This window comes from Theropithecus gelada, chromosome 16 (genome assembly GCF_003255815.1).
Source record: "Theropithecus gelada isolate Dixy chromosome 16, Tgel_1.0, whole genome shotgun sequence".
In the NCBI taxonomy this organism is placed as follows: domain Eukaryota; kingdom Metazoa; phylum Chordata; class Mammalia; order Primates; family Cercopithecidae; genus Theropithecus; species Theropithecus gelada.
Genome location: NC_037684.1, coordinates 54,910,393 through 54,935,617, shown reverse-complemented (window position 1 = coordinate 54,935,617; position 25,225 = coordinate 54,910,393). Strand labels below are relative to the sequence as shown.

The 25,225-nt window shown below is 51.0% G+C and overlaps 2 protein-coding genes across 2 annotated transcripts in view; one reads left to right on the top strand and one right to left on the bottom strand.

The window, feature by feature from the left end:
* TSPAN10 (tetraspanin 10) overlaps nucleotides 1-4,421 on the bottom strand; it is a 7,288-nt gene extending 2,867 nt beyond the window's left edge. Inside the window, 4 exon segments of the mRNA XM_025361477.1 lie at nucleotides 779-1,074; nucleotides 1,076-1,117; nucleotides 1,119-1,418; nucleotides 4,278-4,421. Of these exon segments, the coding sequence (XP_025217262.1) occupies nucleotides 779-1,074; nucleotides 1,076-1,117; nucleotides 1,119-1,418; nucleotides 4,278-4,313 (674 nt within the window). The 5' untranslated portion in view covers nucleotides 4,314-4,421.
* Nucleotides 4,422-9,353: 4,932 nt separating this feature from the next.
* The window catches only part of NPLOC4 (NPL4 homolog, ubiquitin recognition factor), an 85,321-nt gene continuing 69,449 nt past the window's right edge, over nucleotides 9,354-25,225 (top strand). The window contains exons 1-2 of the mRNA XM_025361476.1: nucleotides 9,354-9,585; nucleotides 16,383-16,463. Coding sequence (XP_025217261.1) covers nucleotides 9,571-9,585; nucleotides 16,383-16,463 — 96 coding nt within the window. The 5' untranslated portion in view covers nucleotides 9,354-9,570. The remainder of the gene's footprint in view (nucleotides 9,586-16,382; nucleotides 16,464-25,225) is intronic.

Here is a 25,225-nt window from a genome sequence, read left to right as displayed (position 1 = left end):
TTTTTTTTTTTTTTTTTGAGATGGAGTCTCGCTCTGTTGCCCAGGCTGGAGTGCAGTGGTGCGGTTTTGGCTGCAACCGCCACCTCCTGGGTTCAAGTGATTCTCCTGCCTCAGCCTCCTGAGTAGCTGGGATTACAGGTGCCTGCCACCACTCCTGGCTAATTTTTGTGTTTTTAGTAGAGAGGGGGCTTCACCATGTTGGCCAGGCTGGTCTCGAACTCCTGACCTCAGGTGATCCGCCTGCCTTGGCCTCCCAAAGTGCTGGGATTACAGGTGTGAGCCATCGTGCCCAGCAGAAAAATGACTTTCTAAGTCTGCGGGTTCAGCTTCTCCACTAAGATCCTGGGTAGTCCTCCTGGCCCTGGCAGGGGGAACAGAAACACACTGGAGGCTGTGGGGGCCGCAGGGCTGATTGGGGCCCTGAGCCCAAGGAACAAGGAGAGGCAAGCACCCCTGTACCTTGTGTGCATGACATGTGTGTGTATGAACATGTTTCAGTTTGAGTGTGTACCTGAGTGTGAGGCTGTTTTGTGTGTGCACATGAGAACATGTTCATGTCAGTGTAGAGGAGTGTGTAGGTGTGTGTCCACATGCGTGAAACCTGTGAGCACGAGACGTGTCAGTGTGGATATGTGTGTACATGTAGGTATACGTGTGCGTGCATGTGGGCATGCACGAATTGAGTGTGTACATGTGAGTGACTGTGTGTACACACACGAGGGTGTGTGGCCTCTGGGATCCTGTGGCGGCCCTGTCCCTCGCCCACTCCAAGACTCACAGGTTCTGCTGCCAGTCCTGGTAGGAGGCAGCCCCACAGCACTTCAGCCCGAGCTGGACTTGGTCGAGAAGGAAGCGCAGGTCTGCGTCGTCCTGGTAGTGAACGATGGCCACACGCAGGGTGTGCTCCAGGCTGTCTTGCAGCGGGCCCCAGAGGGCCACCACCAGGGCCCCCGCCAGGGCCTCAAGCACCAGGAAGGCAAGGATGCCCCCGGAGAAGCCATGTAACAGGCAGGTGTTCTCACAGAGGGCGCCCAGGCAGCCAGCCAGGCTCACTGTGCTGACTACCAGCCCCCCCCAGTGCCAGCCCCAGCATGGGGTCTACGGGCAGGGCCCCCCCCCAGATCACTTCCCAGAGACCCCTTGACGGCCAGGCCCCAGAGCCCGATGGCCAGGGCCAGCAGCCCCAGCAGGGAGAAGAGGAAGTTGGAGAAGAAGATCAGATACTTGATACAGCTGCTTCCTATGGACAGGGAAGGGGCTGGTCCTTTCCCGGGGGTGCCCCTCAAGGCCTGGCGCTTGGTCTCTGGGGGACAGCAGCTGCAGCCCCAGGCGTCCGCCTGGTCCTCCCAGGGCACTGGATCTAGACAGCCTGCGGTGGGTGGACTGTGCACAGAGAGGGGCTTCTGGCCTGCAGTTTCCTGCAGAGGGAGGAGTAACAGGGTGACACCGCATTCACCCAGACTCTGTGACAACTGGTGAGGGGTCAGGGAAGAGCTCAGTGGCAAAGCCTTCAAGGGATGGGAGGATGCCAGATGGCGGAGGGCAGAACTGGAGCTCAGAGATGTGGACAGCCAGGGGCAGGGGGCCCTCAGGGCTGTCCTGCTTGGCTGGGCAGCAGAAGGGACCATGAGGGCCCCAACTCTGCTGCCTACTGGTGTGTGGGCCCCCACCTTTAGAACAGGGTGATGAGCAGACCCTGAAAGGCTGTGGTGAAGACCAGGCAGGGTGGCGCTCAGTGAACACACCCACTCTCTCCCGTCCTGCGTGTGGGTGGCTGCGGCCTCCCCGGGTCAGGGCCACCCCGGCTTTCCTGCAGTGCACAGGCAGGGCTGCTTCCCCAGCGTTTGAAACAGCGTCTGTCTGGATCAGTCTGTATGTGCCTGCAGCATGGACCTTGTGTAAAGGGGCTTCCTCACCAGCCAGAGGGGCTGGCCCACATGGCTGCCCTTTCCCTTCCCCTCTGAAACCAGTCCTCACATCCCAGCACCCCCTCATTCAGCCCCACCAACAGCCCACACCGAGTGTGGACATGGCACTGAGCCCTGCTGCCAAGGACAGGACAGTCCCCTGCCCAACAGGCTCCCAGGACAGGGAGGAGGGTGCCCAGGAGCTCAGGGAGACCATCTGAGGGCTTGCATGGCCTTCAGAGGGGACCCCCTGGCCCACTGGCAGGAAAGGCCTGCTGGTCTCTCTCTGTGGGGAAAGAGGCAGCCCTGCAGGTGGCCAGTTCTGCTGGGAACAGAGGTTTTTTAAAAAGGAGAATAGGCCGGGCGCGGTGGCTCAAGCCTGTAATCCCAGCACTTTGGGAGGCCGAGGCGGGTGGATCACAAGGTCAGGAGATCGAGACTATCCTGGCTAACATGGTGAAACCCCGTCTCTACTAAAAATACAAAAAAAACCTAGCCGGGCGCGGTAGCGGGCGCCTGTAGTCCCAGCTACTCGGGAGGCTGAGGCGGGAGAATTGCGTGAACCCGGGGGGCGGAGCTTGCAGTGAGCCGAGATCGCGCCACTGCACTCCAGCCTGGGAGACACAGTGAGACTCCGTCTCAAAAAAAAAAAAAAAAAAAAAAAAAAAAAAAAAAAAAAAAAAAAAAAAGGAGAATAAGGAGCCATGGCTGGGCTGGACGCTGTGGCTCACGCCTGCAATCCCAACACTTTGGGAGACTGAGGCGGGTGGGTCACCTGAGGTCAGGAATTCAAGACCAGCCTGACCAACACGGAGAAACCTCATCTCTACTTAAAAAAAAAAAAAAAGGCTGGGCGCGGTGGCTCAAGCCTGTAATCCCAGCACTTTGGGAGGCCGAGGCGGGCGGATCACGAGGTCAGGAGATCGAGACCATCCTGGCTAACATGGTGAAACCCCGTCTCTACTAAAAATACAAAAAACTAGCCGGGCGTGGTGGCGGGCGCCTGTAGTCCCAGCTACTTGGAGGCTGAGGCAGGAGAATGGCCTGAACCTGGGAGGCGGAGCTTGCAGTGAGCCGAGATCGCGCCACTGCACTCCAGCCTGGGTGACACAGCGCGAGACCCCCTCTCAAAAAAAAAAAAAAAAAAAAAAAAATTAGCCGGGCGCGGTGGCACACACCTGTAATCCCAGCTACTCGGGAGGCTGAGGCAGGAGAATTGCTTGAACCCAGGAGGCAGAGGTTGTGTGAGCAGAGATCGCACAACTGCACTTCAGCCTGGGTGACAGAGCAGGACTCTATCTGAAAAAAATAAATAAATAAAAATAAAAAGAAGCCATGGCTGTGCGCTGGGCAAGGATCCCATTCCAACCCAGTTTCACCAGGAAGAAGCTGATTGCAGCCTCAGGCTCTCGGCTCACTGCAGCCTCAGACTCCCAGGCTCAAGCCATCCTTCCTCTTCAGCCTCCTGAGTAGCTGGGACTACAAGCACTGCCACCATGTCCCGGTAATTTTTTAAAATTATTTTTTCTAGGTCGGCCATGGTGGCTCATGCCTGTAATCCCAGCACTTTGGGAGGCCAAGGCGGGTGGATCACGAGGTCAGGAGATGGAGACCATCCTGGCCAACATGGTAAAAACCCGTCTCTACTAAAAAAATCAGCTGGGTGTGGTGGCGTGTGCCTGTAATCCCAGCTACTCCGGAGGCTGAGGCATGTGAATTGCTTGAACCCAGGAGGTGGACATTGCAGTGAGCCAAGGTTGTGCCACTGTACTCCAGCCTGGTGACAGAGCGAGACTCTATGTAAAAAATATATATATATATAACATTTTTTGTAGAGACAGGGTCTCGCTACATTGCCTAGGCTGGTCCTGAACTCCTGGGCTCACGCAATCCTCCCTCCTCAGTCTTCCAAAGTGCTGGGATTACAGGGGTGAGCCACCGTGCCCGGCCCCAGAGGAGGGTTATTTATCACCCCCAAGACCTCAACAAGTCATTTGAAGCAAAAGGACAGGTTGCCAGTGCCTGGTTGGCCAGACTGGGGCTGCTGGAGGCCAGAAGCCGTTGGAGGCTGGCTGCAAGGGACATTTGCCTTCACCCCCTCCTGCACCCTGAGCCAAAGGTTGCCCCCAAGGCCCTTAGGGAGACCTGGCAGATCCCCTGACCAGAGGCCAGCATGGGGCTGAGAGAACTGTAGCAGTGGGGAAGCGGGAGGGGGCTGCCTAGAACCACCCCCCAACCCAATCTCAGCATTGAGGTGTGGGGTGGCACCAGGGGCAGGGGTGGGTGTGAACCCAGCCCAGGGACTGCCCTTGGGACCTCAGGGCTGGGGACATCTCCAGCCTCAGGGCAAGGCCACTTGACACTGCTCACCTGGGACAGTAAGGGGCTCCTCTCCCCTTCCTCCATCCTTGATGCTGGAACAGAAAGCCCCCAGCACAGGCGCCGGGAGAGCTTCGCTGGCTCCTCTGTGGCTGGGCTGCTGGGCTGGTCCTGACCGTGGCCTTGGGCTGGTCTGTGAACGGTGCAGCCCTGGGCATGGAAATGGAGGAGCTGCGAGCCCCACCCAGATGCCGGAGTCACAGTTGAGTCATGTGAAGAATCACATTTTAGAGCTTAAGGCGGCCTCTGCTTGTGGAGACACATTTCTCCCCAGCCCTGGCTCTGTGGATCCCTTAAGCTCTGCGCAGGTGCGATGTTTGGGGGCCAGCCTTGTGGCTGTCACTGCAGGGCCCCCAGGCGGACTTCAGCTCTGCAGGGTCAGCAGCTGCTCCATCAGCTCCCAACCAGGGAATCAGACCCCGGCAAATTGGTTCACAACCCCAATCCCAAGAGACCCATCAGTAGCCCCAGTGCCAATCTATCCCCCGGGTTTGTTCACTGCACAAATGAAGCAGCGTCCACCCACCAGATCACCTCCTTCCTGGTTTTTGTTTTTGTTTTTGAGACTGAGTTTTGCTCTTGTTGCCCAGGCTAGAGTGCAATGGCGTGATCTCGACTCACTGCAACCTCTGCCTCCCGGGTTTAAGTGATTCTTCTGCGTCAGCCTCCCTAGTAGCTGAGATTACAGGCATGTGCCACTGCGCCCAGCTAATTTTCTGTATTTTTAGTAGAGATGGGTTTCTCCATGTTGGTCAGGCTGGTCTCGAACTCCCAACCTCAGGTGATCCGCCCGCCTTGGCCTCCCAAAGTGCTGGGATTACAGGCACTGTGCCCAGCCCTCCTTCCTGGTTTTAAGGTACTGGGCTTGGGGCTCCCCCACCCCCTGAGCCTCTCAGGAGCAGGAACGTGCTGTGGTCACTACTGTGTGCTTATGCCTGGACTAGAGTGCTCTAGGGTCTCTAATGTGGGATGCCACCTGCCACCAATTCTGTGCCACCTTGGGCATGCCCCCTCCCCAGCCTTGCTGGTTCCATGTGGGATGTGTGAGGTGTAGATATGTCTGTCAAAGGTGCTGGGAGCTCATGAGACCTCTGGAGTTCTCAGGCAGAAGAGACTTCAAGGAGAGTCTCTGCTTCAAGGAGAGCCTCTGCACATGTTTTCATGGCAAGAGAAAGAGTGAACACCTGGGATCCGCCGCACACCACATGCTGTTTCCACCGTCACCTTGCCCCTACGCAGGTGTGTCAGCTTCTTTTGCTTGACTCTCTCCTTAGCTGTATCCACCGCTGATCTTGCTCACCACTTGACGATCCAGCCGAACGGGCGGCTTGCTGGTCCCGGGCCTGGCATCCATGTGTCCCTGACCTTTGCTGTTCCCTGAAATCTCCTCACTGTGCCATCCCTGTCATCTGGAACCCTCCCTGTCTCCCCAGCCAGCTTCAGACCATCTCCTCCACAAAGGCGTCTTCTCCAGCCCGGGGAGCTGTAGCCCACCCTCTCCTGGGCTTCTGGAACACCTTTTTCCTTTTACAGTATCACAAGGTGCTTGACTTTGCTTCACTTGGTAGTTGTTTGTGTTCTTGCTTCATGTCTCCCTACTAGCTTCCCACAGAACAATATGATTTGGGCATAAAAGAATGAAGTTATTTTTTCTGAGACGGAATCTCGCTCTGTCACCCAGGCTGGAGTGCAGTGGTACGATCTTGGCTCACTGCAACCTCTGCCTCCTGGGTTCAAGTGATTCTCCTGCCTCAGCCTCCTGAGTAGCTTGGATTACAGGTGCACGCCACCACACCCAGCTAATTTTTTGTATTTTTAGTGGAGATGGGGTTTTGCCATGTTGGCCAGGCTGGTCTTGAACTCCTGATCTCAGGTGATCCACTTACCTCGGCCTCCCAAAGTGCTGGGATTACAGACATGAGCCACTGTGCCCGGCCACATTTTTGTTTATTTTTTAATGTTATTATTAATTAATTAATTAATTAATTTTTCTGAGACAGAGTTTTGCCCTGTCGCCAAAGCTGGAGTGCAGTGGTGCAATCTCAGCTCACTGCAACCTCTGCCTCCCAGGTTCAAGCGATTCTCCTGCCTCAGCCTCCTTAGTAGCTGGGATTACAGGCACGTGCTACCACGCCTGGCTAATTTTTGTATTTTTAGTAGAGACAGGGTTTTACCATGTTGGTCAGGCTGGTCTCAAACTCCTGACCTCATGATTCACCTGCCTGGGCCTCCCAAAGTGCTGGGATTACAGGCAAGAGGCACCACGCCCGGCCTTTATTTTATTTTTTTTAGACAAACAGCTGTATTTGAAAGATGGGGATGGCTGGGCACAGTGGCTCACGCCTGTAATCCCAGCACTTTGGGAGGCCAAGGTGGGCGGATCATGGGGTTAGGAGTTCAAGACCAGCCTGACCAATATAGTGAAACCCTGTCTCTACTAAAAATACAAAAATTAGCCGGGCGCGGTGGCTCACGCCTTGTAGTCCCAGTTAGTCGGGAGGCTGAGGCAGGAGAATGGTGTGAACCCGGGAGGCAGAGCTTGCAGTGAGCTGAGATCGCGCCACTGCACTCCAGCCTGGGCGACAGAGTGAGACTCCGTCTCAAAAAAAAAAAAAAAAAAAAAAAAAAAAAAGAGAAACCACGTCTACTGACACCTCCATCTGGGATTCTAGCTTCTAGGACTGTCAGCAAGTAATTCCAGGCCAGGTACGGTGGCTCACGCCTATAATCCCAGCACTTTGGTATGCTGAGGCGGGTGGATCACGAAGTCAGAAGATTGAGACCATCCTGGCTAACACGGTGAAACCCCGTCTCTACTAAAAATACAAAAAATTAGCCGGGCGTGGTGGCAGGCGCCTGTAGTACCAGCTACTTGGGAGGCTGAGGCAGGAGAATGGCATTAACCCAGGAGGCGGAGCTTGCAGTGAGCCGAGATAGTGCCACTGCACTCCAGCCTGGGCGACAGAGCGAGACTCCATCTCAAAAAAAAAAAGATTAGAAATTATGGTTTAGGAGTCATGTAGCTGGAGGCTACAAGATTCTAAACCTCCCAAATTGCTCCTCAGGATAACATCGCTATTATAAAACAGATCAGTGCTTGAGATATTTTGCAGACTCTGCACTCCATGGATCAGCTGGCACCACCCAGATTGATAAACTGGCTCATATCTTGTGGCCCCCACCCAGGAACTAACTCAGCACAAGAGGACAGTTTTGACTCCCTATCATTTCATCTCTGACCCAACCAATCAACACTCCCTGCTTTCTGACCCCATACCCACCAAATTATCCTTAAAAATGCCAGTCCCCAGCTGGGCACAGTGACTCACACCTGTAGTCCCAGCACTTTGGGGAGGCCCAGGAGGGCGGATCACCTGAGGTCGGGAGTTCTAGACCAGCCTGACCAACATTGAGAAACCCCATCTCTACTAAAAATACAAAATTAGCCAGGCATGGTGGTGTGCGCCTGTAGTCCCAGTTACTGGGGAGGCTGAGGCAGAAGAATCGCTGGAACCCAGGAGGTGGAGGTTGCAGTGAGCTGAGATCACACCACTGCACTCCAGCCTGGGTGATAGAGTGATTCAGTCTCAAAAACAACAACAACAACAAAAACACAAAAAAACCAAGCAAAACTCTAATCCCCAAATTCTTGAGGACGCTGATTTTTTTGAGTAGTAATAAAACCTCAGTAACCCGTACAAGCCGGCTCTGTGTGAATTAAACTCTTTATTGCAATTCCCCTGTCTTGATAAAGTCTAGGCAGTGGGCAAGGACAACCTGTTGGGCAGTTACAATGGCACCCTTAGCAAACTAATACAATTACTAACATAATTTAATCAATTAACATAATTTTTTTTTTTTTTTGAGACGGAGTCTCGCTCTGTGGCTCAGGCTGGAGTGTAGTGGCGCGATCTTGGCTCACTGCAAGCTCTGCCCCACGGGTTCACGCCCTTCTCCTGCCTCAGCCTGCCGAGTAGCTGGGACTACAAGCACCTGCCACCATGCCTGGCTAATTTTTTTTGTATTTTTCAGTAGAGATGGGGTTTCACAGTGTTAGCCAGGATGCTCTAGATCTCCTGACCTTGTGATCTTCCTTCCTCGGCCTCCCAAAGTGTGCCCGGCCTCAATTAACATAATTTAACATAGTTTAAAAAAACCCTCACGGTAATTGTGATGTTGTGAAATATGTATATATTTGTTCTTTCGGTTTCCTGGCATCCAATTCCTAAAATCCTTAGAATCTGTGAAGTGATGTCTCTGTTCGCTTGTTTGTTTGTTTGTTTTGAGATGAAGTCTCACTCTGTCGACCAGGCTGGAGTGCAGTGGCACCAACTTGGCTCATTCCAACCTCCGCCTCTAGGCTTCAAGAGATTGTCCGGCCTCAGACTCCTGAGTAGCTGGGACTACAGGCGCCGCCACCACGCCCGGTTAATTTTTGTATTTTTAGTAGAGACGGGGTTTCACCATGTTGGTCAGGCTGGTCTCGAACTCCTGACCTTAGGTGATCCACCTGCCTTGGCCTCCCAAAGTGCTGGGATTACAGGCGTGAGCCACCGCGTATGGCCTAATCTTGTATTTTGAGTAGGGACGGGGTTTTCACTATTTTGGCCAGGCTGGTTTCCAACTTTTGACCTCAGGTGATCCGTCCACCTTGGCCTCCTAAAATGCTGGGATTACAGGCATGAGCCACCGCGCCCGGCCTGAAATGCAGTTTAAACTCACTTGTTTTTCTTATGTTAAATTTTAAAAATACTTTAAAAAATAACATGAAGGCGTGATCCTCCCTTCCTGAAATTGTTTCTCTACTTACTTGTGCATGGAGAGAAGTTCGGAATGCTGTTTCCCCAATTATAATACGCTACAATACGCAGCAGTAGTTATTTTTGAGTGAGATTTCGGATGCTCGTCTTTGCCTCCTTTTTGGGCTTTTCGGTACCGCTTGGCTTTCCGAGGACGAGCATAAGTCATCGCGGAGGCATCTTTCCAAAATCCCCGCCTCTAGTTGCAGGGATGCGGGGCGGGTCAGCGGCGCCGCTCTGCGCATGCGTTGGGCAGTTGGTGGGGCCGGAACCTGGTTTCCCGGCCGCGCGCCCGCGGGGAGCGTATTGAGCGAGGCACGGGGACGTCGGCGGCTGGTGGAGCCGGGCGGGCGAAGCTGGAGCGGCGGTGGCGGCGGCGTAGAGAGGCCGGGGCCGGGGCTGAGGCCGCGGCCGGGTCTGCGAGGCCCTTGGGGCGGCAGGCGGCGGCGGCCCGGGGCTCCAGCCCGGAGGCAGGAGCGGCCGCCATGGCCGAGAGCATCGTGAGTGCGGCGGCCGGGCGGGAGCGGGGACGCCGGGATGAGGCAGCAGATTTGCCGGCCGCGGCCTGTGGGGGAGGCGGGCCTGCCGGCCCCGCGACTCGGCCCCTTTCCCTTCTTTCGCCGGGGCTTTCTCTGCAGTGTCTGGGCCCCTCTCGGGGACTTTCACCCCCTCGGCTTCTTCCCGTCCCTGTCCGTCCCCGGAGGACTTGCGACCCCGGTTCCCCGCCCTGTGCAGGGAAAGGCCGAGCCTTTCTGCAGGGAGAATGGACTGTGGCGACGAGAAACCGCCCTCCTTCCCCTCGCGTTTCCCGGCTCCAGGAGACTTCCTGGTCTAATTCCAGGGACTCGCAGCCAGTCCTGCCCCTCTCAGAGCCAGGGACACCTCTTACCCTAATCTCCCTCTGATTCTCTCCTCCTGCTCTCCCACTTCCCAGCAAGTGCCTTGTCATGAGTCACTGAAGAGAGCAGCTCTGCAGACGGGGACGTTACAGAGCTCCCTCCGCACCAGAGGACCTGGGAAAATGAAAACAGTAACTTGCCGGCTTTGCTCCTTGCTTGGAAGGAAAACTTGACAATTCCTCTTTAAGAGGAATGTTGTAAATGATGTTGATTTCACTTTTTACCTGAAATTAAAATTGTCGGCCGGGCGCAGTGGCTCACGCCTGTCATCTCAGCACTTTGGGAGGCCGAGGCGGGTGGATCACCTGAGGTCAGGAGTTCAAGACCAATACTCAAAACCCAAAAAATTAGCCGGGCGTCATGGCGCACGCCTGTAATCCCAGCTACTTGGGAGGCTGAGGCAGGAGAATCGCTTGAACCCTGGAGGTGGAGGTTGCAGTGAGCTGAGATCCCTCCATTGCACTCCAGCCTGGGCTATGCAGCGAGACTGTGTCTCAAAAAAATAAAAAGTAAAAATAAATAAATTGTCACGTACCCCCCCTTAAGGTAAAAAAAATCAGTGACAAATCAGAGAAAACCAGGCCCTCGTTAAGTTGTGAGAAGTTTCTCCCCAAAAGTAAATGTGATAGGAAAAAAGAACTGACCATTGGACAGGAGCATTTTGGTTAATATTGAGGAAGATTTGGGATTTCTGGGGGAAGCAGGATTGGCTGAGGAGTCATGTTCATACTGTAGCATTGTAACAGTCTCTGCAGTTTTGCCCGGTGTCAAGAATAGGTCTCCAGGCCCAGCGCGGTGACTCACCCCTGTAATCCTAGCACTTTGGGAGACCGAGGTGGGTGGATCACCTGAGGTCAGGAGTTCAAGACCAGCCCGGCCAACACGGTGAGCCAAGGTGGCGTCACTGGACTCCGGCCTGGGCGACAGAATGAGACTCCGTCACACGCAGACAGATGGGTCTCCAGGTGAGCCGAGGTGGTGTCGCTGGACTCCGGCCTGGGCAACAGAATGAGACTCCGTGTGACGCAGACAGATGGGTCTCCAGGATAACCTAACACTTGCGCACAAGGCTCTTCTCTGGTGGTCCCATCAGCTCTCCATTCAGGGGCCTTCCTGGTGCCTCTGTGTGTCCCAACCTGGAGATGAGTGGAATGAATATAGGGTCCAGGAGAAACTTAGGAAACGTTGACTCCTGGTCAAACGTTGCACAGGCTGGTCTCTGAGCTTGAGGGATCCTCTTGCCCTGGGGTCCCAAATTGTTAGGATTACAGCCCTGAGCTACCTTGCCTGGCCAAGAAACCTTTGACTCCTTTGAAAAATAAAATGTGGCCACGCAGTGGCTCACGCCTGTAATCGCAGCACTTTGGGAGGCCCAGGCGGGCGAATCACGAGGTCAGGAGTTCAAGACTAGCCTGACCAACATGGTGAAACACTGTCTCTACTAAAAATACCAAAATTAGCCGGGTGTGGTGGCGTGTGCCTGTTATCCCAGCTACTCTGGAGGCTGAGGGAGGGGAATCACTCAAACCCGGGAGATGGAGGTTGCAGCAAGCCCAGATTGCGCGCCTGGACTCCAGCCTGGGTGACAGAGCGAGACTGTCTCAAAAAAAAAAAAAAGTGTTAATCATTAGTGACTCTGCCTAGAAATAGGTTAGGAATTAGCACTCAAACCTTCTTTCAAACTACCTTTGAAGTTTTAACTGAGTTAAAGTAACCACTGATAAGTGAAAGGTGTTTCAGAGAAGGCCATTTTTTTTTTCCCACTAGCGTATATAAGGTTAGGCTCTCATTGACAGCATTAGATCTCGTTGAATTTCTCAGATTGTTGAATATCTCTTCTTCAAAAGAAGAGGAATTAAAACACTCTTCTTTTGAAATTGACTTAAAAAGTTTTTTTGAATTTAAGAAAAGGTCTTTAAAAGTTTCTGGGCTGGGCGCGGTGGCTCACACCTGTAATCCCAGCCCTTTAAGAGGCCGAGGCGGGTGTATCATGAGGTCAGGAGTTCGAGATCAGCCTGGCCAACATGGTGAAACCACGTCTTTACTAAAAATACAAAAATTGGGGCATAGTGGCTCACGCTTGTAATTCTAGCACTTTGTGAGGCCAAGGCAGGTGGATTGCCTGAGCTCAGGAGTTTGAGACCAGCCTGGGCAACAGGGTGAAACCTCGTGTCTACTAAAAAAAAAAATACAGAAAGTTAACTGGGCATGGCGGCGTGTGCCTGTAGTCCCAGCCACTAGGGAGGCTGAGGCAGGAGAATTACTAGAACCCGGGAGGTGGAGGTTACAGTAAGCCAAGATCACACCACTCCACTCCAGCCTGGGTGACAAGAGACTCTTGTCTGTAAAAAAAAAAAAAAAATGCAAAAATTAGCTGGACGCAGTGGCGGGCGCCTATAATCCCAGCTACTTGGGAAGCTGAGGCAGGAGAATTGCTTGAACTCGGCAGGTGGAGGTTGCAGTGAACTGAGATCATGTCATTGCACTCCAGCTCTGGGCGACAGAGCAAGACTCCGTCTTGAGGGGAAAAAAGAGTTTCTGTGGATATAACTGTATCTCACCAGTTTTTCAACTTCCCCAAGAAGCGTTCTGGTCTTACTTTCTTATAAATAGGGAAACCTAAGTTACCAAGAGGCTATGTGTTCATGTTGTCAGGTCTGCCTCTTCCTGTGCGTTTCATTTTGTAGTCCATGTCAGAGGCTAGGCCAGAACTATCCTTGGTACAAATTATGTTTGTCTCTTGTTAAATACTGGAGTTGGCCTTGGAAACCTGGACTCCCATCTTCTGTGGTAGAGGATCAAGTAGGATGACTTCTTCACCTTAGAATTCTGCAGCCTGAACCATTTAGCTCTGTAAAGAGTGGCGGTGACATGCTCTTGTTCTAGAGTCATCATTTGAAGGAACATTCGCACTATCCCCTTCTTTAGAGTAGAACTTTCCTTTTTAAGATAGCTAAATGTTGGGAGACAGATTTTAGAAACAAATAAGTGGAAGTATTTACGTAATGCTATGTATTGTGAAAAAGTTATTCTTGGGTATTGAATCTAGAATGAAGTATAGTAGATGTTAGAAGTAAAAAGAATTGTATTTCTAGTTATATCTTTTTATATTCTCTTAACAATTGGGATATTTAAAGATTTTTCAAAACAAAATCTTTTTTTTTTTTTTTTTTTTTTTTTTTAAATACAGACGGAGTTGCCCAGACTGGTCTCCTGAGCTCAAGTGATCCGTCTACCGCAGCCTCCCAGAGTGCTGGGATTACAGGCCTGAGTCACCGTGCCCAGCCTGAAAACAAAATCTTAAAAGTTGAGAACATGTCGGGTGGAGCCTTTTCTGCCAAGTGAAAGTTATGGGAAAATGCAGGACAGGGTTACCCTATTTCAGGAAAATCTAGATTAGGCTTAGTTACTTTAATAAAAGTGGACACATTCCAGTAGACTCTAAGCCTTTATGGTGTTTTGTCCTGTACTCAGTGGAAATCTTTTTTAGACAATGGCTTGTGACACTTTTCATCTGCATAGTGGTTGAAGAGGATGTTTAACACCCATGGTAACCTCACAGAAAATAGTTACAGAATTTATAAAAAAGGAAATAAGGGAGGCCGGGTGCTGTGGCGCATGCCTATAATCCCAGCACTTTGGGAGGCCGAGGCGGGTGGATCACTTGAGGTCAGGAGTTCGAGACCAGCCTGGCCAACATGGTAAAACTCTGTCTCTACTAAAAATACTAAAAATTAGCCAGGCGTGGTGGCGGGCACCTGTAATCCCAGTTACTCAGGAGGCTGAGACAGGAGAATCGCTTGAACTCGGGAGGTGGAGGTTGCAGTGAGCCAAGATCATACCATTGCACTCCAGCCTGGGTGACAAGAGCGAGAGTCCATCTGAAGAAGAAGAAAAAAAAGGAAATAAGGGAATTGAAATGTTTCACTACAAAAAATCCATTAGGCCAGGCTTGGTGGCTCATGCCTGTAATCCCAGCACTTTGGGAGGCTGAGGCAGGTGGATCACCTGCGGTAGAAGTTTAAGACCAGATTGACTAACATGTTGAAACCCCGTCTCTACTAAAAATACAAAAATTAGCTGGGCGTGGTGGCGCATGTCTGTAATCCCAGCTACTCAGGAGGCTGAGACAGGAGAATCGCCTGAACCTGGGAGGTGGAGGTTGCAGTGAGCCAAGATTGCACCACTGCACTCCAGCCTGGGCGATGGAAAAAGACTCTGTCTCAAAAAAAAAAAAAAAAAAATTATCTGGGTGTGGTGGTGGGCACCTGTGATTCCAGCTACTCAGGAGGCTGAGGCAGGAGAATCACTTGAACTCAAGAGGCAGAGATTGCAGTGAGCCAAGATCGCACCGTTGCACTCTAGCCTGGGCCACAAGATTGAAACTTCGTCTCGGGGAAAAAAAAAAATGAGCTAAATATAAGAGACGTTAATGCAGGAAATGAGAGAGAAAGAAACTGTAGAATGCACCGTCAGTCTTTGCTAACAGAAGCTGAGACAATTATGGGCATGTTCCTGTCTGCCTGCCTTCCTGTACCGCAGGTGGTTGGAGCAGGTCTTTGTTTGCTGCAGAACATGCCATTTCATCCTCCCTGTCTAAAGCAGGGACCTGTGCTGTCGGCTAGGCATGATAACTCACCTTCACAATGGCTTTCATCAGCATAAAAATCAAGTCGTCTTAGAAAGTAATGCCCTTTGTCCAGTAGTCTTCCAGATCTGCCAACTTTTTTAGGCTTGCCATGGGGGGGAAAAATATGTATATATATATATGTATATATACGCACACACTTTAATGTACATATGTGCACACACGTACACACACGTTACTACATTAGGATGGGGTCTTGCTGTATTGGCCAGGCTGATCTTGAACTCCTGGGCTAAAGAAATCCTCCTGCCTTGGCCTCCTGAAGTGCTGGGATTATAGGCATGAGCCACTGCGCCCAGCTGAAAATATTTTTTTCAAAACCCTACTAAATTTTACCATTAAAGACCTTTATTGCTTTTAATTTTAATCTCTTTTTTAAATTTAAATTTAAGTTTAAATTTTTTTTTGAGACGAACTCTTGCTGCGCATCATGCTATGGCATGATCTTGGTCCACTGCAACCTCCACCTCCTGGGTTTAAGCAATTCTCCTGCCTCAGCCTCCCAAGTAGCTAGGATTACAGGTGCCTGCCACCATGCCCAGCTAATTTTTGTATTTTTAGTAGAGATGGGGTTTCACCATGTTGGCTAGTCTCGAACTCCTGACCTCAGGTGATCCGCCCGCCTCAGCCTCCCAAAGTGCTGGGATTACAGGCATGAGCCATCGCGCCTGGCCTAATCTCTTTTTGAGACAGGGTCTCACTTTGTCACCAATGCTGGAGTGCAGTGGCACCATCTGGACTCAATGTAGCCTCAGCCTCCCTGGTTCAAGTGATCCTCGTGCCTCAGCTCCCCAAGTAGCTGAGACCATAGGCATTTGCCACCATGCCTGGCTGACTCTTGTATTTTTAGTAGAGATGGGGTTTCCCCATGTTGCCCACTGGTCTTGAACTTCTGAGCTCAAGTTATCCACCGCCTTGGCCTCCCAGAATGCTATGATTACAGATGTCAGCCACCGTGCCTGGCCATTTAAAAATCTTTTTTAGGAAAGTAATAGCTGGGCGTGGTGGCTCACACCCGTAATCCCAGCACAGGGGCAGGATCACTTGAGCCCAGGAGCTCGAGACCAGCCTGGGCAATATGGTGACACTCCATCACTACAAAAAAAAATTAACCTGGTGTGGTGGTGCAAGCCTGTGGTCCCAGCTCTTGGGAGGCTGAGGTCAGAGGATCGCTTGAATCTTGGAGGTCAAGGCTGCAGTAAGCTGTGATTTTGCCACTGCACTCCAGTCTGGGTGACAGCAAGACCCTGTCTCAAAAAAGTAAAAAAAAGTAACAATTAGAAAATTTCCTGTGATTCTTTTAAATTGTAGGACTCTTAAAGACTATCTAATGTTTGTATATAGATCCTGGAACAAAGTAACATCTTTTGTTTTTTTCCCCCCAAAGACATCTTTTTTAAAGAACACCATTCATTTATGGTTCATGGTGGGTTTTTTTCTGTTTAAGTTTGAAGAGACGAAAAGTGTTTTACATATACTCTATAAATAGTGATTAGGAATTAAAGTTGTTTTCTGAGTGAAACTAAGAGTTGAGAGGACAGTACTCTTAAAATATCTCCCCATATGCTGATGAATCTCACCCCTCGGCATCATCTTCTAGAAGGATTGAGCTGGGTATTGAAAGGTGAAGAGTGAGGTTTGGCTTTAAGTTTCAGTGACCCAGATGCTAAAAGACCACAGATGGAAGCCATGGTAGTAGATCAGGACCTCACTAGGCTGTGCAGTAACCATCATGTTTTGTTTGCAACAGATAATTCGTGTCCAGTCCCCGGATGGAGTGAAGCGGATCACAGCAACAAAGAGAGAAACAGCAGCAACATTTTTGAAAAAGGTATCTGTGGCCTGGGTGTTGACCCTCAGGATCTTTTTCATCCTCTGCTGTTACTCCCATCGATACCTTTTCTCTTTTCCTCATTTTCTTATTTTCCCTATTCCCAAATTGCCTCTTGCATTGCTTTTCTCTATAATAGTTGGGTTGGATGAGATGTTTGTCACAGCTGATAACTGCTCAAAATTATAGGAACAAGAGCCCAAAGGTAAGTGTAAAAGTATTTCACGGCTGGTCACAGTGGCTCACACCTGTAATCCCAGCACTTTGGGAGGCTGAGGTGGGTGGATCACGAGGTCAGGAGTTTAAGACCAGCCTGACCAAGATGGTGAAACCCCATCTCTACTAAAAATACAAAAATTAGCTGGGCGTGGTTACAGGTGCCTGTAATCCCAGTTACTTGGGAAGCAGAGGCAAGAGAATTGCTTGAACTCGGAAGGCAGAGGTTGCAGTGAGCCGAGATCAGGTCACTGCACTCCAGCCTGGGCAACAGAGTGAGACTCCATCTCAAAAAAAAAAAAAAAACAAAACGTATTTCACAAGAGTGCCTGGGAACGGTGGCTCATGCCTGTAATCACAGCACTTTGGGAGACCAAAACAGGTGGATCATGAGGTCAGGAGATCGAGACCATCCTGGCTAACATGGTGAAACCCCATCTCTACTAAAAATACAAAAAATTACCCGGGCGTGGTGGCAAGCGCCTGTAGTCTCAGCTACTTGGGAGGCTGAGGCGGGAGAATGGTGTGAACCCGGGAGGCAGAGCTTGCAGTGAGTGGACATCACACCACTGCACTCCAGCCTGGGCAACAAAGCGAGACTGTGTCTCAAAAAAAAAAAAAAAAGAAAAAAGTATTAATTGAGTATGAATTGTAGATATGACTACAGTTGATTCAAAGAATCATCCCTGGCTCTTCCCTGGTCTCCTGACCTGCGTTGTGTCCAGGATTCCCATGACAGTTTTTCTTTTTTTAGCCAATCACAAAATATGTCATTTACTGTGATAGTTGCATATTATGTACTTCTTAGCTTATCTTCACCGTTTCTTCCTTATCTACTTTTCCCATGAATTTCCTCAGACTATTTCTGTCTGGTGTTATTTCTCTTCAGACTGAAAAACATCCAGGCCGGGCGTGGTGGCTCGTGCCTGTAATCCCAGAACTTTGGGGGGCCGAGGAGGCTGGATCACGAGATCAGGAGATCAAGACCATCCTGGTGGCCGGGCGCGGTGGCTCAAGCCTGTAATCCCAGCACTTTGGGAGGCCGAGACGGGCGGATCACGAGGTCAGGAGATCGAGACCATCCTGGCTAACATGGTGAAACCCCGTCTCTACTAAAAATACAAAAAACTAGCCGGGCGTGGTGGCGGGCGCCTGTAGTCCCAGCTACTCGGAGGCTGAGGCAGGAGAATGGCGTGAACCTGGGAGGCGGAGCTTGCAGTGAGCCGAGATCGCGCCACTGCACTCCAGCCTGGGTGACACAGCGCGAGACTCCGTCTCAAAAAAAAAAAAAAAAAAAAAAGACCATCCTGGCTAACATGGTGAAACCCCGTCTCTACTAAACATACAAAAAATTAGCCAGGCGTGGTGGTGGGTGCCTGTAGTCCCAGCTACTTGGGAGGCTGAGGCAGGAGAATGGCGTGAACCTGGGAGGCGGGGCTTACAGTGAGCCCAGTGAGCCACTGCGTTCCAGCCTGGGTGACAGAGTGAGACTCTGTCTCAAAAAAAAAATCCTTTAGCCTTTGTTGCAGGTAGGTTTGTTGGTCACAGACCCTTGGGTTTTTTTTTACCTGAAAATGTTTTAGTTTTGCCCTGTGTTTATATGAAGGATATTTTCTTTTTTTTGAGATGGCATCTCGCTCTGTTCCCAGGCTGGAGTAGTGGCACGATCTCGGCTCACTGCAACCTCCGCCTCCTGGGTTCAAGCATTTCTGTGCCTCAGCCTCCCGAGTAGCTGCGATTATAGGTGCCCGCCACCACACCCAGCTAATTTTTTGTGTTTTTAGTAGAAACGGGGTTTCACCATCTTCATCAGGCTGGTTGAACTCTTGACCTTGTGATCCACCTGCTTTGGCGTGAGCCACTGCGCCCGGCCATGAAGGGTATTTTCTTTTTTTCTTTTTTTTTTTTTTTTTGAGAGGGAGTCTTGCTCTGTCGCCCAGGCTGGACAGGCTGGAGTGCAGTGGCGCTATCTTGACTCATGCAAGCTCCGCCTGCCAGGTTCACGCCATTCTCCTGCCTCAGCCTCCCGAGTAGCTGGGACTACAGGCGCCTGCCACCACTTCCGGCTAATTTTTTGTATTGTTAGTAGAGACAGAGTTTCACTGTGTTAGCCAGGATGGTCTCCATCTGACCTTGTGATCCACCCGCCTCGGCCTCCCAAAGTGCTGGCAGGATATTTTCTTTTTCTTTTTTTTTTTTTTGAGACGGAGTCTCGCTCTGTCGCCCAGGCTGGAGTGCGGTGGCCAGATCTCAGCTCACTGCAAGCTCCGCCTCCCGGGTTCCCGCCATTCTCCTGCCTCAGCCTCCCGAGTAGCTGGGACTACAGGCGCCTGCCACCACGCCTGGCTGATTTTTTGTATTTTTAGTAGAGATGGGGTTTCACCATGTTAGCCAGGATGGTCTTAATCTCCTGACCTCGTGATCTGCCTGCCTTGACCTCCCAACGTGTTGGGATTACAGGTGTGAGCCACCGCGCCTGGCCTTTTTTTTGAGACGAAGTCTCATTGTATCGCCCAAGCTGGAGTGCAGTGGCATAATCTTGCCTCACTGCAACCTCCGCCTCCCAGGTTCAAGTGATTCTCTTGCCCCAGCCTCCCCAGTAGCTGGGACTACAGGCTCCTGCCACTATGTCCAACTAATTTTTGTATTTTTAGTAGAGATGGGGTTTCACTATGTTGGCCAGTCTGGTCTTGAACTCCTGACCTCAGGTGATCTGCCCGCCTCAGCCTCCCAGAGTGCTGGGATTACAGGTGTGATCCACCTTGCTCGGTCCTTTTTTTTTGCCTAGGTTGGAGTGCACTGGCACAGTCACAGCTCACTGCAGCCTTGACTTCTCGGGCTCAAGAGATCCTCCCACCTCAGCCTCCCAGCTGATTGCTTAGTTTTTTGGTAGAGATGGGGGTTTCACCACGTTGTGTAGGCTGGTCTTGATCAAGTGATCCTCCCTGCCCTGCCTCCCAGAGTGCTGGGATTCCAGGCGGGAGCTGTGGTGCCTGGTCCTGTTAAGCATTTGAAGCTGTTATTCCACCATCTTCTTATCTTCATTTATCTCTGGCTTTCAGCAGTGACTCTGGTGTGCCTCGCAGTGGTGTTCTTTGTATCCTAACTTGAGAGAGTTTACTGAACTTCCTAGATTTGTTATTTGATGTTTTTCATTAAATTTTGGGGTTTTGGCCACTCTTTAAATTTTTCTGTTCTATCTTCGTTCTTTTCTGTCTTTTTTTTTTGAGACAGAGTCTTGCACTGTCACCCAGGGTGGAGTGCAGTGGCGCGGTCTCGACTCACTGCGAACTCCACCTCCCAGGTTCAGGCCATTCTCCTGCCTCAGCCTCCCGAGTACCTGGGACTACAGGTGCCTGCCACCACGCCCGGCTAATTTTTTTTAGTTTTAGTAGATACGGGGTTTCACCTTGTTAGCCAGGATGGTCTTGATCTCCTGACCTCGTGATTCACCTGTCTTGGTCTCCCAAAGTGGCCTTCCAAAGTGCTAGGATTACAGGCGTGAGCCACTGCGCCTGGCCTTTTTTTTTTTTTCAGTGAGACAGAGTCTCACTCTGTTGCCCAGGCTGGAGTTCAGTGGCGCGATCTCTGCTCACTGCAAGCTCCGCCTCCCAGGTTCATGCCATTCTCCTGCATCAGCCTCCTGAGTAGCTGGTACTACAGGCACCCACCACCATGCCTGGCTGATTTTTTTGTATTTTTAGTAGAGATGGGATTTCACGGCATTTGCCAGGATGGTCTCAGTCTCCTGATCTTGTGATCCGCCTGCCTCGGTCTCCCAAAGTGCTGGGATTACAGGTGTGAGCCACCGTGCTTGGCAATTTTTTTTTTTTTTTGAGATGAAGTCTCACTCTGTCGCTCAGGCTGGAGTACAGTGGCATGATCTCTGCTCACTGCAACCTCTGCCTTCAAGGTTCAAGTGATTCTTCTCTCTCAGCCTCCTGAGTAGCTGGGATTACATGGGTGCGCCGCCACGCCTGGCTAATCTTTGTATATTTAGTAGAGGTGGGGTTTCACCATGTTGGCCAGGCTGGTCTCGAACTCCTGACCTCAGGTAGTCTGCCCAACTCGGCCTCCCAAAGTGCTGGGATTACAGGCTTGAGCCTTTGTGCCCGACCCTCATGTTTTTTAGTGAGGAGCATTTGATGCTGTACCATGGGTTCCTAAGGCTCTGTTTTTTTGTTTTTTTTTTTTGTTTTTTTCTAAATCTCTGCCTTCAGATTGTATACCTGTTATTTTTATTGATTCATTTCTGTTTTTCTCTTTAGAGTTGGTTGGATTCTCACTCTGTCGCTCAAGCTGGAGTGCAGTGGTGTGGTCATATCTCATTGTAGCCTTGAATTTCTGGGCTCAAGCAGTGCTCCCACCTCATTCTCCTGAGTTGCTGGGACCACAAGCTATTCACTTATGTCTTCTGCCCTCTCCCTTCTGCTGATAAGCCCATTCAGTGAATTTTTTATTTTTGTTTTTGTGTTTTTCAGTTCTAGAATTTCCATTTGATTGTTCTTTTATGATTTGTTTCTCTACCGAGATTCATGTTCCTTTCATTTGGGTATGTCTACTCTGATGACCCCTCAGTGTGGAGCTCTAGCTCTGGCCCCTTGCCTGGACTCAGACACAGATGCACACCTGCCTGCTGGATGGCTTCACTGGAGTGTGTCTGGTTGTCACCTCCAATCTCAGTGTCAAATGGAGGTCCTGATTTTCCCTCTAGTCTTCTACCTTTTTTAGCCTTTCCTTTCATGGTTCCCTCACAGGTGTTACTTCCACATAGTTTCTCAATCTGGAATTCTCAGCTTTACTCTGACCTCCTTCCTTTCTCATTGCATTCCTGCCCCTGGTCTTATTTGTCAGCAGGGCCTGGCGATGACCACTGCTGGAAGGTGTGCTCTTGCCTTCATCCCCACCATCCTGTCCCATCTCATCCCCTGTCTCAGCCCATCTCTCTTGTCTCTAGGATTGGAACTCTAGCTTCCTGTTCAGTGTGTTGTTGAGAAACAGAGATTTTGTGGATGATGATTCCCCCTGCCTTTAGACTGTGTGGCTTCCCAACCGCCCTGTCTGCCTCACCAGCCTCATCCCTTTCCATCTTCCTTATTGTTTATTGGGCTCTGGCCTCCGTGTTTCCAACGCCCTTCCTGCCTCCTGGTCTTTGTGCTTGCTCCTGCTCCCTGCAGCCTTTTTTCCCAGCTCGCGTGTGGCAGGCTTACCCGCCGCTAAGTGGGCCATGCTCAGTTGAACCTCTTCAGAGAGACCTTTAGCCTCCCATTTGAGGTTTCTTTTCCTTTTCTGTCATAGTGCTTATTTCGACCTTTGTTGACTTTGTCTCCCCTATTTGATGGTAAACTGCTTGACTGCAGGAACCTTGTCTTTTTTTTTTCTTTCTTTTTTTGAGACGGAGTCTTGTTCTGTTGCCCAGACTGGAGTGCAATGGCATGGATCTCGGCTCACTGCAGCTCCGCTTCTCAGGTTCAAGTGATTCTCCTGTCTCAGCCCACCGACTAGCTGGGACTATAGGTAGGCGTGCACCACTATGCTGGGCTAATTTTTGTGTTTTTTTTTTTTTTCTGAGACGGAGTTACACTCTCGTCGCCCAGTCTGGAATGCAATGGCGCGATCGTGGCTCACTGCAACCTCTGCTTTCCGGTTTCAAGCGATTCTCTTGCCTCAGCCTCCCGAGTAGCTGGGATAACAGGTGCCCACCACCACGCCCAGCTAATTTTTGTCTTTTAGTAGAGACAGGGTTTCCTCAAGTTGGCCAGGCTGGTCTTGATCTCCTGACCTCATGATCCGCCTGCCTCGGCCTCTGAAAGTGCTGGGATTACAGACGTGAGTCACTGTACCTGGCCAAATTTTTTTTTTTTTTTGAGATGGAGTCTCGCTCTGTCACTCAGGCTGGAGTGCAGTGGTGTGATCTCGGCTCACTGCAAGCTCCGCCTCCTGGGTTCACGCCGTTCTCCTGCCTCAGCCTCCAGAGTAGCTGGGACTACAGGTGCCTGCCACAATGCCTGGTTAATTTTTTGTATTTTTAGTTGATATGGGGTTTCACCATGTTGGCCAGGATGGTCTCGATCTCCTGACCTTGTGATCCACCCGTCTCGGCCTCCCAAAGTGTTGGGATTACAGGCGTGAGCCACTGCATCCAGCCTAATTTTTGTATTTTTAGGAGAAATGGGGTTTCACCATGTTGGTCAGGCTGGTCTTGAATTCCTGACTTCAGGTGATCCGCTCACCTCGGCCTCCTGAAGTGCTGGGATTACAAATAAGAGCCCCCACGCCTGACCAGAAACCATGTCTTTTCTAGTTCATTTTTGTGGTCTGAACACCCAGAATGGAGCTGAGCACATAGAACTGCTTAATGTTTGTTGAAGGAATGAGTGAATATTCCCAGTATCTAGCAAAGAGCCCTGCACAGTGGACATTTTATGATTGAACTAGTGGCATCATTCTGTGTTAGGTTTCAGAATTAGAATTGAAGTTTTTTTTTTTTTTTTTTTTTGAGACGGAGTCTCGCTCTGTCGCCCAGGCTGGAGTACAGTGGCGCGATCTTGGCTCACTACAAGCTCCGTGTCCCGGGTTTACGCCATTCTCCTGCCTCAGCCTCCCGAGTAGCTGGGACTACAGGCGCCCGTCACCTCGCTCGGCTAGTTTTTTTTTTTTTTTTTGTATTTTTTAGTAGAGACGGGGTTTCACCGGGTTAGCCAGGATGGTCCGGATCTCCTGACCTCATGATCCACCCGTCTCGGCCTCCCAAAGTGCTGGAATTACAGGCTTGAGCCACCGCGCCCGGCCTCGGCTAGTTTTTCATATTTTTTAGTAAAGATGGGGTTTCACCGTGTTAGCCAGGATGGTCTCGATCTCCTGACCTCGTGATCCGCCCGTCTCGGCCTCCCAAAGTGCTGGGATTACAGGCTTGAGCCACCACGCCCGGCCGAGTATTTTTTTTTTGAGACAGAGTTTTGCTTTTTTTTGAAGCGGAGTCTGACTCTGTCGCCCAGGGTGGAGTGCAGTGGTGCAATCTCAGCTCACTTTAAGCTCCGCCTCCTGGGTTCACCCCATTCTTCTGCCTCAGCCTCCCGAGTAGCTGGGACCACAGGCGCCCGCCACCATGCCTGGCTAATTTTTTTTTTTTTTTGTATTTTTAGTAGAGACGGGGTTTCACCGTGTTAGCCAGGATGGTCTCGATCGCCTGACCTCGTGATCCGCCTGCCTCGGCCTCCCAAAGTGCTAGGATTTCAGGCGTGAGCCACCGTGCCAGGCCCTTTTTTTTTTTTTGAAACAAAGTCTTGCTCTGTCACCCAGGCTGAAGTGCAGTGGCATGATCTTGGCTCACTACAGCCTCCACCTTCCGGGTTCAAGCAGTTCTACCTCAACCTCCTGGGTAGCTGGGATTACAGGTGCGCGCCAGCATGCCTGGCTCATTTTTGTATTTTTGGTAGAGACGGTTTCACTATGTTGACCGGGCTTGTCTCAAACTCCTGGCCTCGGGATCTAGCCGCCTTGGCCTCCCATAGTGCTGAGATTATAGGCGTGAGCCTCCACACCCAGCTTGAGTTTTGTTCTTGTTGCCCAAGCTGGAGTGGAATAGCGCGATCTCAGCTCCCTGCAACCTCTACCTCCCAGCTTCAAGTGATTCTCCTGCTTCAGCCTCCCAAGTGGCTGGGATTACAGGCGTGTGCCACCACGCCCAGCTAATTTTGTAGTTTCAGTAAAGATGGGCATTCACCATGTTGGTCAGGCTGGTCTCGAACTCCTAACCTCAGATGATCCTCTCACCTCATCCTCCCAAAGTGCTGGGATTACAGGCATGAATCACCGCGCCTGGCCTGGAATTGGGTTTTTACAATTGATTTCAAAAGTAGAAATTGGGCCGGGCGCGGTGGCTCAAGCCTGTAATCCCAGCACTTTGGGAGGCCGAGACGGGCAGATCACGAGGTCAGGAGATCGAGACCATCCTGGCTAACACGGTGAAACCCCGTCTCTACTAAAAAAATGCAAAAAACTAGCCAGGCGAGGTGGCGGGCGCCTGTAGTCCCGGCTACTCGGGAGGCTGAGGCAGGAGAATGGCGTAAAAACCCGGGAGGCGGAGCTTGCAGTGAGCTGAGATCCGGCCACTGCACTCCACCCTGGGCGACACAGCGGGACTCCGTCTCAAAAAAAAAAAAAAGTAGAAATTGAACTTTTCAAACATAGCCATTGGCCAGGCATGGTGGCTCATGCCTGTAATCCCAGCACTTTGGGAGGCTGAGGCGGGCGGATCACCTGAGGTCAGGAGTTTGAGACCACCCTGGCCAACATGGCGAAACCCTGTCTCTACTAAAAATACAAAAATCAGCCGGGCATGGTGGCAGGCGCCTGTAATCCCAGCTACTTGGGAGGCTGAGGCAGGAGAATCACGGGAACCCAGGAGGTGAAGGTGCAGTAAGCCACGATCACGCCACTGCACTCCAGCCTAGGCAACAGAGCGAGACTCTGAAAACAAAACAAAGATAGCCCTAACTCTTGTTTGCTTCAAAGTCTTAAATGTGTTATAAAGTTTCATCTTT